Here is a 15,720-nt window from a genome sequence, read left to right as displayed (position 1 = left end):
TAGAAAAGCAAATGAATATTTGCTTTTCTGACACTGAACCACCTCTCCACCAATCAGGAAGCGCAGGTCTAATACCCGTCACCTGATTGGCTGAAAGCACAGGTGCCCCTATTGGACACCTAGCAGAACAGAAGAACAGAGGAGGGGGGAGCATGGAGGACACAGGAGCCACAGCTCTCCACCGTCACCCGCTGTCTGACCCGCCAATAAGATGGGGCAAGTGCAGGGCAGATGGGGGGGGCGGGGGTCACAGTGGTGGTATATGATGGGCACAAGTGGTGGCATTTGATGGGCACAAGTGGTGGCATTTGATGGGCACAAGTGGCTGCATATGATAGGGCACAAGTGGCGGCAATTGATGGGCATGAGTGGTGGTATATGATGGGCACAGGTGGCTGCATATGATTGGCACAATGACTGCACTTGATGGGCACAAGTGGCTGCATTTGATGGTTTTTTTTTTCAGTATTTTTCAGTTTGTTTGCGCCCCCCCAAAAAAATTTTGAGCACCAGCTGCCACTGGTTTCAAGTGCACAAAAAGCTGCTCATGTTTAACAATGCGTAGGGGTGCATTAGGACTTAGTGCCCCCCTCATATGTCTGCTAAAGTGCTAAAGTGCATTTCTCTTGGGTGTCAGGGTTTCATTTTTGCACATATTCCCAACACACGATAATGTGAATCTGGCTTAAAATTTGACTGCAAAAATGGGAATACACTTTAATCCCAGTTTCAGGACTAAGCACTGGTTAGAAAAAAAAAAATCTAAAAGTATGACAGGAAAAGAACGGCCATATATTTGTCCTCAATGTTCTCTAATAATTCTCCACAGTTCTAAGCTGACGGCATGTTCTGGAAACAACACTCTATAGTACAATCAAGTGCTGTCAGAACAAACAAGAAAAAGATAAGATTGCTTTAAGGATTTTATACCAAGCCAATAAATCACGTCCAAATTTAATCTTTAATGAAAATAGATTTTTCATGTAGATAAGACCTTCAGATTGTTAAAAATGGATATCAGCTGTCCAATACCAGCTGCATCAGTCGTATAGAAGCTGAACAAATGACCAAAAATTAACCGATCAATGTGTGGTCACTGACATACCAGTTACATTATCATTTTTCTTCACATTTTACTCATCCCAAGCTAGTAATATGCAATCTCACATGTCTCTGCTGTTCATTGTGGGCCATAAAAAGTAAATATAGGCATTTTATTTTCAGGTTATAGCACAAAAAACATTTTCCAAAGATTGAGTCAAGCTGCAATGTTTCAGTATCATTTAATAATGTTTCATTCCACTGAACCTTTATTATGTTATGCAGGGGCCACGCAAGCAGGCTGTAAAAGAAATGAACGGCGGGATGCTCAAGAAGCAGACATGGTTAAATACAAACAAGAGAAAAGCATTTTATGCTGGCGTTGCTGCCGACTCCTTCAGAGATGGAGTCAGAACACTCCTGCAGGTGAGAATGTGTGACAATGGAAGACTTTCTACTTTACAAACATTTCTCATAGAGCCTCTCAATGTGTGCCCCCAGATAATAAGGCAGTACAAGGAGTACTGATGATATGCAAAGTGCTGGTATTCGGAGCAAACAATCAGATTTAATCTTTCACCAGTTGAGAGCAGCCAGCACAATGAAAGATAATCTATACGGCTGCTCTGGGTTACTTCATTTTGCATGCAACTAATAAAGTGTGCCTTAAACTTCGGAGTAGAAGAATAGTGTTCAAAGGGGAATGAACTTTTTATTTTATCAAATTTTGTAAGGGGGGTATTACCCCCACCAAGGGGCGTAACTACCACCATAGCAACCCATGCGGGCGCTATGGGGCCTGCAGCCGAGTGGGGCCCAGTGAGGATGAGAGCACCGCTGACACAGTCTCCCAGCCAGGGGAAGAGAGAGGAGAGAAAGAGGCGAGCTGTCCGTATCAGCAGAGAGCTGAATTGCCCGATGTAATAGCTTTCATTAGAACTTCCAGTGTTCCCGGGGCTCACGTCACATAGCTCCACCTCTTGGCCCGCCGCCTTTGATAGACAGAACACCGATCCAATGTGGGACATGTGACATCATCAAAGGTGTCGGGCCAAGAGGTGGGGCTATGTGACGATGAGCCCCGGGAAGACGGGAAATTCAAATGAAAGCTATTACAGCGGGCAATCCCGCTCTCTGCTGATCCGGGTGGCTTGCCTCTTCCTCTGCATAGGTGAGGCTGTATGGGGCACAGGTCACGCTGTATGGGGCACAGGTCACGCTGTATGGGGTACAGGTCACGCTGCATTGGGCACGGGTCACGCTGCTTTGGGCACAGGTCACGTTGCATGGGGCACAGGTCATGCTGCATTGGGCACAGGTCACGCTGTATGGGGCACAGGTCACGCTGTATTGGGCACAGGTACCGCTGTATGGGGCGCAGGTCACGCTGCATGGGGCACAGGTCACGCTGCATGGGGCACAGGTCACGCTGCATGGGGCGCAGGTCATGCTGTATGGGGCACAGGTCACGCTGTATGTGGCACAGCTCACGCTGCATTGACACTAGGGCAGCTGTGGGGGGGGCTGTTTGCAGGGGGGCCCCATACAACATTTTGCTATGGGGCCCAGCTATTTCTAGTTACGCCCCTGCCCCCACCACACCCTCTAAAGCCAAAACCAAAAATGTAATATATTGCAGCTTGCTAGTCCTCAGTGTGGTGACTGCATTTGTTTTCATTTAAAGCATCTTTTACATTCTTTTCACCTGGTGATCCTGCAAATGACATTATCCCTGCCCCGGGGCAGCTACATCACTCCTCCACTGTATCTATGGAGAGAACCACATACCTCCCAACTTTTTGAGATAGGAATGAGAGACACCTATCAGCAAAAGCATGCAGACATAGGACACACCCCTTGCCACGCCCCCTTAAAGGAGAATTGTACAAAAAAACGAGATTGGTTAAACCCAAAAGTGATTTTTTTTTACCACTACTATTCCTTTATATTGGCTTTTGGAATTTACAAATGCAGCAATTTAGAAATCAGATGAAAGGTTTAGTTCTGGAAAACACTTTTTGATAGATAAAAAGTGCATTTTATATACATCTATATAGATCAGACCAAAATGAGGGACAAATGAGGAGGAATGAGGGACAGAGGGACATTGCTCCAAATCAGGGACAGTCCCTCAAAATCAGGGACAGTTGGGAGCTATGGAACCATTGTTGTCCCTTTAGGCTGCCCTCCTGAAATGGACTACAAACATGTCTGTATCACTTTATCTTCATTACATGGGGGGAGAACAATTGGTAGATTACTGATGTATATATACTAACTGGGAAAGCTAGGAAGGAAGATATTCTTCAGTGCAGCTCACAGGAAGTGACAAGGGAACTGCATTTCCCAGGAAGGTTAAAAACAATTTTCTGTATTTACTAAACTAAAACGTATACAGCCACTCCATCCAACATCTGTAATCTACAATATATGTCTTGTTTGTTGTTTGGTTTAGTTATCTTTTACATTCGAAACTGTAAAACTAGAAGAGTTTGGGTCACTATGTTATGATATGTTGGATGAGGGCTAAGCCTGCCTTACCTCTTTTTCCACATGCTAAGCTACTAGCACTGCCACTGCTACTAGCTACTAGCACTTCTAAAGGGACATGCAGACAGCAGGGTGGTCCTCTGGACTACAGCAGCCATAGACATTAGATTTGTCCAATGTTCTGAACATCCAACAATATCTCCAACTTTCTTCCATTTACTCCTTACTGCTGTTGAAGAGGGAAACGTAGCCAGACATAAGCTGACACACATTCTGGGCCAGTGGTGTCTGGTTCCATCCTTAAAGTAGATGTAAATCCAATTCATGAAATTTGAGCTGGGCACATATATCTGCAGTGTTTTCTTATCGCTCTTCAAAGCACTATGTCCCAAAGCTTTCTCCTGCTCTGTTCTTCTGTTATCAGCCTGGTAACTCCTGACAAGTTCTCCATCACATATGATAAAAGCAGCCTGAGTTTTGTGTTGGGGAGGATGCTATAAATAGATTAGCACAGAGCTTAACAATTCAACGAACAGTTCTGAAAGTCTCTACCTTGAGGAGAGGGGGTGTGTGCCTTTCCTCCAATCAGCTGTCTTGGCTGTATGCCCAGGGTTCACTGCAGTGCTGACCAGGAGGAGAAAATCCCCTAACATGATCTGAACTTTCTAAAGAATATATAAAGCTGAAGACAGCAGATATACATGTAAAACGTATGTAGGGAGATTTGTTTCATCTCTGTGTATCATCTGAGACTGTTCTCTTCACTGGGTATATGTGAGGGTTTACATCCACTATTAAACAAAAAGATTGCCAAATCTCGAACTGGATTGGCTGAGGGCTATTACACGTCTGTTGTTACCTTTAAATGTAGCACTTTCAAAATATGCTACCACCTTCATCATTGGAAGGGAAAAGTGAAATCCCTACCTCTTTACTTCCTCCTCCTACACTTCAGTCTTGTTTGCTTGTATAGGTCCTGATATAGTAATAATGTGATGTATTCCTCTAGACCAGCCATTCTTTACCAGGGTTCTTCCAGTAGTTGCTAATTGACCTCCCATTTGATGGTACCTGCATAATTCCAGGGCCAATGTGATTTGGCACAGACAGCTGCATGACACCAATTATATTTTTACCTGTCTGTAATGGTGGCATTTTGATCACCACTGTAAGGGGCCTGTAGCCGCCAATGTAAGGTACATGTTTTCCACTAATCCCCATTGAGTTGATAATAGCAGAGGTTCCCAGGGATCTTAAAATAATTTTAAGGGTTCCTCTGGGTTAAAAAGGTGAGATAGGCTGCTCTAGACTGTTGGTCTTGTATGAATTTAACTCTCTAAAGGCTTTTGTGATGTGTTTGCAATATCCATGAATTTGCCATGTGCTTGCTATGCATTCACATTTTTTTGCATAAAGAAATTAATACAAAGCACAAAATGATATTGATTGAACCTAATTGATCTCCAGTGACCATGTACGCTACCCTTTAAGGTACCCTCAGATCACAGATGGCAATAATCTCTAGGTGCAAAGAAGTTTTTAAAACCCAACCTACATGTTACATAGTACAAGTGTTCTAATCATTGCATAGAAAAGGGTTTCTCAACCAGGGTTTCTCCAGAGGTTGCTAGGGGTTCTTTGAGTAGTGAGCAATTTCTGCTTCTCAGATAACTTCCCACTGACACTTTTGATCTTTTTAGCTATCGGTACGGGGAGAATTCTTCCCAATGATCACAGATGTAAGGAGCATTCTTCCCACCAACCACCACACTAATGTACTGTATCATGAGTTGTAGATATAGTAACTTTTAGCAGGGGCTCCCCGAGACCGTAAAGTTATTTCTAGGGTTCCTCCATGTTGAAAAGGTTGAGAAAGGCTGGCATAGAGTGAGAGTTCTGGCACAAGGCTTCATAGACTAATAGAGAACAGGCAAGACTGTGGACAGGACCACCAAAGCAAAAAACACATTTCATGGCATTGCACTTTCAATAAAAGTATACACTGAAATGTTCAACTAGCTTTAGGCCTTTGTTAAAAAAATGAACTGTTACCATGAATAAAATTGTCCAAATGGGTTTAAAAGACACTCACGGCATCAGAATCGTGTGACCTTCTCTTGTTCTTTACAGAACAGCAATTACTAGACTTCCATACACAGCAGTTACCATGTTAGTGTCAATAAGCAATAACAATATTTCATATTACATCTTAAAAGAAAATCACTTTTAACGAATTTCAGAAGATGAGACATTAGGAACACTGTGCCTTGCATATAGCATAAATATGTCACTGCAAGTGATCCACAACATTTGGTAATGAAGGAAATGTCCTTGGAAACATAAAAACTTCAGAACACGTTCTGCCATCATTAAAATCTACTTTAACAGTGTGTACTAGTGCTAGCTACTAACTGGACAGCTCCAGGGCTGACATATTTTCTGACTGTTTTATACACTGTTACATTTTTAATGATGGCCAAATGCATTTGGAAGTTTTTTATAGACTGAAACTTTGCTTGATTATAAAAAAAAAGTTGTGGGTCATTTTTAATGAATGCGTTGTTATCTAGAAGTTGTAAAGAAAGAATACATTTTCTGTGCTTTATGATTAGCACAGATTGTTTCTGGAATCTTACAAACTGACCATGTCATATGCCCGTGTATTGTCTATCTATTTTTCCCAGATAAAAAAAAAAACACATAAATCAAATTTTCCTGATAGATAAAAAAAACATAAATCCATTTTTTCCAGATAAATTAAAGTCTAGGTTTAGGTAAAAACAGTTTTGAAAAAAGGCGCAAAGGATGTTACTTACATTTCCATAGTTGAAATCTGAAGTCCTCTGTCCCACTTTCTGGTATTGCAGGGACATGCGCTCATCAAGACTATGCCCGTCCTTTTGCCCCCTCCATTTATAGAAACTTTTCATTCCATGAATGGAAAGCAATCTATGAATGGAGGATGGGTGGTTGAACCGAAAGGTCTGCCTCCTGCATCCATAGCTCACTTTTCATACACTAGAACAGTGGTCTCCAAACTGGGGCCTGGGGCTCGCCTTTATCCAGCCCTTGAGGCATTAGTGTTGCCACTGAAACCAACAATGGGGCATAATTTCTCCCACTGACACCAACAATGGGGGGATAATTCCTGACACAAAAGAGTAAAGTAAACACCTCCATTGGTGCTTCTCTATAATTGGATGTCCTAAAGCTTTGTAAAGCAGCTCTGAGGCTGGAATGCTTGGACCTTTTCATCCCTAAAGTGGTAGTAAAGTCCGTTTTGTGTTTTCTTACCTACAGGTTAGCCTATAATAAGGCTTACCTGTAGGAAAAATGAATATCTCCTAAACGTGCACTGTTTAGGAGATATTCACCCTGGATGCAGCCGGTGATGTCAGCAGCTCATGTGCTCTGAAGGTCCAAAATAAATTGCCGGACCTTCAGAGCCTCGTGTCCTGTCAGCGGAGGCAGCTCATTGTTCTAAGGCAATGCATACTAGCACATTGTGCAATTGCCTTACAGGTGTTTTTTTTTTTCAATCTGCCGCAGTTTACTACCACTTTAAGCTGGCCATAGAGGATTTTGTTTTTGGTTTTTTTTTCATTTAACCAGTGAGCTGAATTTAAAAAAATGAACAGATTTCTCCATCCACACAAGCGAGGTGGATGGACTTCTGTTGAACACGAACACATGGATTGAAATTTTGCCGGTCCCTGTTGAACCAAAAGCTTTTTGATTCATCTTTAGCCACTTTTACTTAGCGAGAACCAGGTCTGGCCGTGGACACCTATGGAAAACCTTGGAAAATCCCTCCTCTAAAAATAAGCGTGGCCATGAAAGGTTACTTCCAACTTATTTTGTTCAAACTAGTAAATCCTTTTGTATAAAACTTGCATGATATATTAGGTTTCTCAAGAATACAAACACAAAATGACTCCACTATAGCTGGATGATAGGTCCACTTTAAGTTTTCTGTTATTCCATACATAAAAACATAACAGACTGATACGTGTCTCTGTACACACTGTGTGGAAATACTGTAAAGAGATGAATTTTCCGGCTAGAAAAAGCAGTTTAAATTAAGCATATTGCACATGTTCCTTCTCAAAAACACCCACAAAATAATGATGGCTTTTTTAGTCTTTGAATGACAAAAAATCAATATAACCCAACACGTTTTTGTGATAAATATCACAGCTGCGCACTTATAAAGTCAACCAGGAACAAACTTGTCATTTCTGTGACAATAAAACCCCTAGAAAGCAATATGTGCTGTGCAGATAGTAAGTTACAGATCTATTGAAATGACAGCTTGGCAGCTGAAATTCAAATCCTCTTAATTGCAAGGAAATAATTTTCATTCATCCGCAACCATTTAACCATTTAGAAAGAAAAGGAGAGACAAACTACCCCTTCCCTGTACAGGCAAACACTTTTGTGGACCTTTCATAAAAAGGCCTATCATTTCAGTGCTGTGCGGTATGTCATTTGCAGATGTTTAAACTTCTAGTCTGCAAGTATTTGTGTGTGTTTGTGTTGGTGTCAGTTTATATGGGTAATTCAGTGTCTGTAATTTCAGTGTACATGTTATTCTGCAGTAAAAAAAAAAAAAAAACACTTGAAGAGGAACTTCACTTGTCTTTATAAAAATAAAAGTCAGCAGCTACAAATACTGTAGCTGCTAACTTAAGAAAGACATACTAGTCCGTGAGACCCAGCGCTGTCTTCCTAGCACCCAAAGTCTTTACAGCTTGTTAGGTTCCCATGCTGCCATCTTGGATTCAGGCACTGCCTATCACTTCCTGATGACTCTTTGCCGACTTTCCACTGTACATGCACAAGATTGGCCTGTTGGGGTAGACTGGACCTGTAGCCTCCACTGATGTGTGATCCCAAGAGGAAGTGGAAAGAGGGAGGACCTAGCACAATGCCTAGGCAAGGTTAAGGGAAGTTGAGAAAGTACATACTGAAAAAAGGGACTTGATACCCAATAAAAATAAAAACTAACTAAATGTGTAATAGAAAGGGGGAGAGTTAGAAAGAGGCTATGGAAAACTTGATAATGAAGGGTCGCTTTAAAGATTCAATCTGTCTAACTTTCACTTCTGTGCTTAGAAAGAGTGGGGGCTGCCTAGCCGGTTCGATAAAAAAGGGGGGGATGTGGTACGTAAATAGCACCTACCTGCTAGCTCCTTATCCCTCTATTTTAAATCATACACCAAAGTTCTGGCCACATGACATGACTCAGGGCTCATCTCAAGCATCTCATTTTTGTGCGATGGCGTGCATTAATAGCACTGCGTTAAGGCAGCCTGTTGAAAATAATGCCAGTGAAAAAAAAAATCTCGAAAATCAGAGGTGCCACAATTTTTTTTTTTATGTGTCTTGCCTTAAAGCATTGGGGTGCTGTTCAAAATGACTCCGCATGCATCAATGTATGTGAAATGTTTTGCCTTTTGTGCTCCCGCAACACATAGATGCAAATCAGCCATAAAAGATGAAGAGAACTTCCCATGGATCTGCCTTGGTGATCCGAACAGAAGTGGGAGCCGGTACCTGTCACAGCTGCACCAGATTTTGCATTTTCCAGTTTTAGTCAACCCCCTTGACTTACATCTTGGGATAATTTGTCTCACCCAACCTGGATTCCCAGTTTGTGGCACATGTGGTGTTAATCCCCAGATGGGTTTCCACTATATCACCTTCATGGACAGACTGGATTTCTGAACTTAATAAATTGATTTCCTACAATAAATGTATTTATGAAAGAGGTGATGCATTGCAGAAATATACTTTACTAAGTTCTAGGTCAGTGGTCTACAAACTGTGGCCCGGGGGGCCAGATATGGCCCTTTGCTTGCCTTTATCTGGCCATTGGGACACTATTCTACCAACTTACACCAAAAATGGAGCACCATTCCTCCTACTGACGCCATCAACTTGGGGCACTATGCTTCCCGCTGATATTAACAATGGGGCACTATTCCTCCCATTAAAACCAATGATAGGGCTCTGATGCTGGGGCATTTTCTACTCACACTGGCCCCAGTCCAGCCCCCTAAAGCCTGAAGGACAGTAAACTGGCCCCTTGCTTAGAAAGTTTGAAGACTCCTGGTCTATGTAGTTGAATGAGGCGGGCGGGTGGGGCAAAAGTGACTCTTCATAAGGTAACTTGATTTAGATTACATCCCAGGGCCCCATTTGAGGCACATAGGGTGTTAGTCCTCAGATGGGTTCCCACTATACCACCTTCATTAACAGACTGGATTTCTGAACAAAATAAATTGATTTCCTTAGAAGGAAATTATTTATGAAAGAGTTGGTGCTTTGAAGAAACATACCCTGTCATGGCCTTGGCGGTTAAATATCGCAGAAGGGGAGGAGGGAGACAGTGCCTCTTCATAAGGTGACTTAATCAAGGTTACTTTTTTGATTGAAGGGCAACAAGAGTACATTTTCATTCTGCATACAGCTTAATGTTTCCTTGCTATTTGAATTGGTGTTTACCTCTGCCGTATTATATACTCTTCAGTGTGGAGCAATGCTTTATTATTGTATTATGCCATTTGGGTAAGCAAACTGTATGCTATGGTTTGTCTACCTGGAATAGCTAAAAACCCTAAGCAAAGATTTACTTTTAATTAAAAAAAAGTCGTGTACAGTACAGATGAAGTGCTTTTTAAAAAAAATTGATTATTATTGATACAGTAAGTGCAACCAGGCTTTCTTTGATCAAATTTTCTTACCATGTGAAATGTGTACCTTGATCACTAAAACAATGGCATATATTTGTTACCTTGTGATCTGTAGTAGATTATCACATTGTAAACATTACTTCTTCTATAATTGCGATAAGTGATTTATAATTGTGTTGTTTTTTTTTTGTGTACAGGCGGCTGGTTTAGGCAGAATGAAACCAAACACCCTTGTGATGGGATTTAAGAAGGACTGGAGACAGGCCAGCGCTGTGGACCTGGCAAACTACGTGGGATTATTACAGTGAGTGTTTCCTCTTAGCTGCTTGCAGACCAGAACCACATACAATAGCCATTTGTTTCCATTTAGGAAAAGAAGTGGAGGCATATGCATACAATTCATTTCATTATTTTACATTAGATCTAGATTATTTGTTTTTGCTTGTGTTAGTTATAGCCGGTGTACCGAGGTTTGCGTTAAAAGAAAAGAAAATCAATATTTACATTGAGTATGCTATTCTAATTGCCAACTGTTCCACTTGCTCACTGAGCCGAGGTGATGCCAACACCTGCTCTCCGTAGAATCGCATCTTGCCAAAAACACAACAGCATAACATAAAAATGACAGACCAAACACTTGCACCAGAATTACATTTGCAATGCATAATGCATTTCCTTTGGTCGAAGCTCTTTATCAACACTAGATAGGGCTAGCGCAATTCTCAGTTTCCATGTTAAAAATGCAGCCCAACTGTGACAGCAGATAATGATAGGCGAGTTGTCAAACACCACATGCTGCGTAAACGACGTTTCACTTGTAAAAGAAATCCAGAACGTCATTTAAGCTGCCATAATAGATATTCTGTATGTTTCTCACGAGAACTTAATACAAAGTTGCACTAAAATAAAACAAAGCGTACAAATATGAAAAAAAAACAAAAAACATTACAGTTGCAAAACTGGCATCTGGCCTGAATAATTCAGAACAATCTGCATCCACAAATCAAGACAATTTTTTTTATCTCAGCTGGTCTACACAGATTACTGAGTTGATGAGTTTCATAATGTCATGTGCAATATCATATGCATTGTTTATTTGCCATTCACAGGTGTTTTTCATTATTGAAATAAAATGACATTACACTATACTGTTCCACTGGGGCCTTGCTGCATTAAAAAATAACACTGCAGTTGGTTGTGGTCAGTATTTTGTGCAAAGAAAAAAAAATCAAAAGACTTTCACCAAACAAGGACCACTGCTATAATGCACTAATGCAGTGGTGTTCAACCCCTTGGCTGTGGCCCATTACCAGGCTGCAGCCTTCCCAGCTACCTGCAGATCCCCTAACCTCACACAGTGCCTCCCAGCTTCCACAGTGCTACCTAAACTCCCATAGTGGCCAGCAGGCCCTCTGAATCTCTCACGATGGCCCCAGACCTGTAAGAGTCCTCAGTCCCTAAAGTGCCTGCCAAACTCCCACAGTGGCCCCCAAACCCCCACAGTGTGCCCCCTAACTTGCTGCAGAGCCCCCAGCCCTCCATAGTGTCCCAACAAAGTCGCATGGTGCCACCCAGTTCCCACAGTATCTTCTAGTCTTCAAAACTCTTAGCCACCTGAAAAGTCCCCATGCCCCCTCCAGAGACCCCATCCCCCACATTTGAGCCCACCTGCTTCCAAAAAAAACTCATACCTTACAAGGTCACCAAGTCTGCTGTAGAGCCCCCTAACCTCTTCCAGAACCTCCACCACCCCACAGTGACACCCAGCCCCATCCAGAGTCTTCCAAAATTTTCCAGAAGGTTTTGGAAGAATTTACCATTTGATGGTTTCAATAAGGTTTAGAACCACTGCCCATTGAGCTAGAAAAAGGGTTACACATTGCTTCTAGAGTTGAAAAAGTTAGAGGAACCGGCCAATCACAACACACAGGGATTGATTTGCTAAAACTGGAGAGTGCAAAATGTGGTGCAGCTCTGCATAGAAACCAATTAGCTTCCAGGTTTTTTGTCAAAGATTAATTGAACAAGCTGAAGTTAAAAGTTGATTGGCTACCATGCAAAGCTGCAACAGATTTTGCACTCCCAATTTTTAGTTTTAGGTGCGGTGGCGCTGGTGACGCTCGGAGACACTCGGAGCTGCTCGGAGACACTCAGAAACACATTCTGAAACACTCAGTTCCTGAGTGTCTCTGAGTGTCTCCGAGTGTCTCCGAGCTTCTCCGCGCTTCTCCAAGTGTTTCTGAGTGTCTCCGGCACCCCCTACCTCTGGCCACATGCGGTACTGCATACACTAGCAGTGACACTGGAACTAATTATCTGATTTTCCATTGATTCCTATGGAAAAACTCGCTTTGATATACAAATGCTTTGGATTACAAGCATTCCTCTGGAACAGATTATGCTCTTAATGCAAGGTACCACTGTAACCTTTTCAAAGATTAGTGTTTACGTTGTTTTATCCACTATCTAAGCAGAAATGCACTAAAAATATAACATATGGTGGGATGAAGCCCTGGCAAGTCCTGCAAATATTAAGGTGGACTTGAAGTCAAATAGTGAATTTCTGCTATCTTACAGGGAGCATCGACAAACTAATTATTATTATACAGGATTTATATAGCGCATATATAGTTTGCACAGCGCTTTACAACATGAGGACAGACAGTACAATTACAATACAATTCAATACAGGAAGAATCAGAGGACCCTGCTCCTTAGAGCTTACAATCTAAGAGTGAGGGTCAAGTGATACGAAAGGGTAATAACTGTGGGGGATGAGCTGATGAAGAAAATAAAAGAACAGCTGTTAGGTGGAGGCAGGGTAGGATTCTACGAAGAGTTTTCAGGGATCGCCAGAGGCTACAGGCGCTACAGCGCTAAAAATAGCTCCTGTATAGCGCCTCTCCTGTGTCTCCAGTGTGAAAGCCTTGGCTCGGGAGAAGTCCTGGAGGCGAATATGGGAGGAGGTGATGAGGGAGCTAGAGAGCAGGAGGTCTTGGGAGGAGTGAAGAGAACGATTGGGTTGGTATTTTGAGACTAGACTAGTGATGTAGCTTGGGGCAGAGTTGTGGATGGCTTTGTAATTTGTTGTTAGCATTTTGATTTTAATTTGTTGGGTAAGTGGCAGCCAGTGGAGGAATTAACCTAAAATATTTAACTTTTGTCTTACAGTGGGCTTTCTGAAGCTGCTGTTTTGCCCAGGCCCACTTTTTCATCCATTGCACACAGTGTAGTGACTGCAGGCACAGGCAAGTAGTTTTTAGGGCTCATTGTCATGGCTAATTAGGACCATACCCCACCCAGATCATTTCTGCAGCGGGTGCAGACAGGCATTTCTAATCAGCTTCTGACAGGAAACCTGTAAAAATCTATGACAGGCTGACATGTTCCACTACTGTCCTCAGCTAGTCATGAACTGTCTGTATCCAGGGGCACACATCCCACCCTCACCGCAGATAATCGATTCATGTGGGGTTGCATGTAACCCCAACATCTTGCTAGAGATTACTGTATATCAATACTGCTCACTGATTGGTTGCTAGAGGTTACTGGAGATCCTTACCACTCACTAATTGGTTGCTAGAGGTTACTGCACATTATGTGGACAGCCAAAAACAATGTAAGCCTGTCATTGATTTGTACAGACTTCCCATCCATGGCTGACCAAAAACACCTGGTCGTAGCTGCCTAAAACATACGCTGATCTAGGTGCTATATGGCCTTATCTGCTAGATGCATGATCCCTAAATCCTAATTTTACAGCTAACTACTCTGCTCTCTGGAACTCTTTTTTTTCATCATTAACTGATCTTTTTATGGGTATAAGTTGTCAGTATTTTGGTGCAAATTCTAAGCTCCCCCATCCCCTCCACCACCACCACAGCAAGTAAAAACTAAGAAATGTTTTTTTAGCCAGTAAGGAAAAAAAAGTAGTAGTAGCAACAATATCAATTTGAATATTTTATATTTTGACAAAATCAGCCAGTAAAAGAAGATGCTTTATACTTAGTTGTTTTTTTTTTTTGTTTTTTTCTTTCTTTTTGCTTTTGGCCCCTTTTACCTGTGCGAATGAATCATTTTAAACCAGACAAGCTTTACATTTTTAGTACAGGTTCACTTTAAGTGAATAAAAGAAAAGAGAATTACACTAGGTATTTGAAATGCATTTGTGACTTGATTATTAGTTATATTTATAGTACAGTACAGTACATATAGCTAGTAGTTTGTTACATTCAACTGGACCTGTTCTGTATTGTTGAAAATGTTTCATAGCTTGCCAAGCCACTTCTTCTGTACCAAGGCCTGGATAAATGAGAGCATTTACAGACATAAAGGGGTTGAATTACTAAAACTGGAGAGTGTAAAATCTGGTGCAGCTCTGTGCATGGAAGACAATCAGCTTCTAACTTTAGATTGTGCTTTGACATAAAACATGGAAGCTGATTGGTTTCTATGCAGAGCTGCACCAGATTTGCATTCTACAGTTTTAGTAAATTAACCCCATAGTTTCACAGCCAACACCTCTTGGCAGAGCTATATGACACTAATAATCTTGTTAGCTGTTTATAGAGTGGCATTCTGACCAGGGCCATTTTTAATATTGATTGGACCCTGGGCAAACATTTTGTGGGGCCCACCCATGGAATTTTGCTCTCCACCTGCTCTGAGACATACAATAAATAGCAGCTAGACTCAAAATCAGTTTACTGAATGAGATCAGGCAGCATTTGCAATTGGTTGCCGGAAGTTACAGTGTATCATTACCGCTCACTGACTGGCAGCTAGAGGTTACAGCATACATTATGGCTCACTGATTATTTGCTAGAGGTTACAGTACTTGACGTCTGCTTGTTGATTGGTTGCTAGAGATTACTGTATATCAATACTGCTCACGGATTGGTTGCTAGAGGTTACTGCATATCCTTACCACTTAATGATTGGTTGCAAGAGGTTAGCGCACATTATTACTGCTCACTGATTGGTTGCTAAAGGTTACAGCACATCATCTCCTCACTGCCTGCACACCATGGACTGGGGAGGTGAGGGGACCCATCAATAGACAGAAAACTCCTAGGGATACTAGGATCAGTGGCAATGCTGGGGGAGGGGGTGTGTGATCAGTGGCAATGCTGGGGCTTGTTGGGATCAGTGGCAGTAGTGGGGGGATGGGGTTAGTTAGGAGGCAGTATACTGTGGCAAATTCTGAATCATGTAGAGCAAAGCTGGAAATCTTTGGCAAGTATATAGTGGGGGATACTACACTGACCACCAATGTGATGGGGAATTTACAATGACCACCAAATGTGAGGGGGTATTGACACTGACCACCAATGTGAGGGGGAATTTGCACTGACCACCAATACGAGGGGGAATTTTTACTGACCACCCTGTGATGGGGGCTTTTACACCACCCACCAATATAAAGAGGAATTTCTACACTGACACCAATGTAATAGGAGCATTTACACCAATCACCAGTGTAAGGGGGAATATA

General features: G+C 42.0%; 1 protein-coding gene across 1 annotated transcript in view; it reads left to right on the top strand.

Moving 5' to 3' along the window:
• SLC12A1 (solute carrier family 12 member 1) overlaps positions 1-15,720 on the top strand; it is a 199,763-nt gene that overhangs the window by 104,838 nt on the left and 79,205 nt on the right. Inside the window, exons 17-18 of the mRNA XM_073618670.1 lie at positions 1,327-1,467; positions 10,424-10,530. Of these exons, the coding sequence (XP_073474771.1) occupies positions 1,327-1,467; positions 10,424-10,530 (248 nt within the window). The remainder of the gene's footprint in view (positions 1-1,326; positions 1,468-10,423; positions 10,531-15,720) is intronic.

Source organism: Aquarana catesbeiana, linkage group LG03 (assembly GCF_042186555.1).
Source record: "Aquarana catesbeiana isolate 2022-GZ linkage group LG03, ASM4218655v1, whole genome shotgun sequence".
In the NCBI taxonomy this organism is placed as follows: domain Eukaryota; kingdom Metazoa; phylum Chordata; class Amphibia; order Anura; family Ranidae; genus Aquarana; species Aquarana catesbeiana.
Note: the sequence above shows the minus strand (reverse complement) of the source record. Positions and strands in the feature narration are given on the sequence as shown.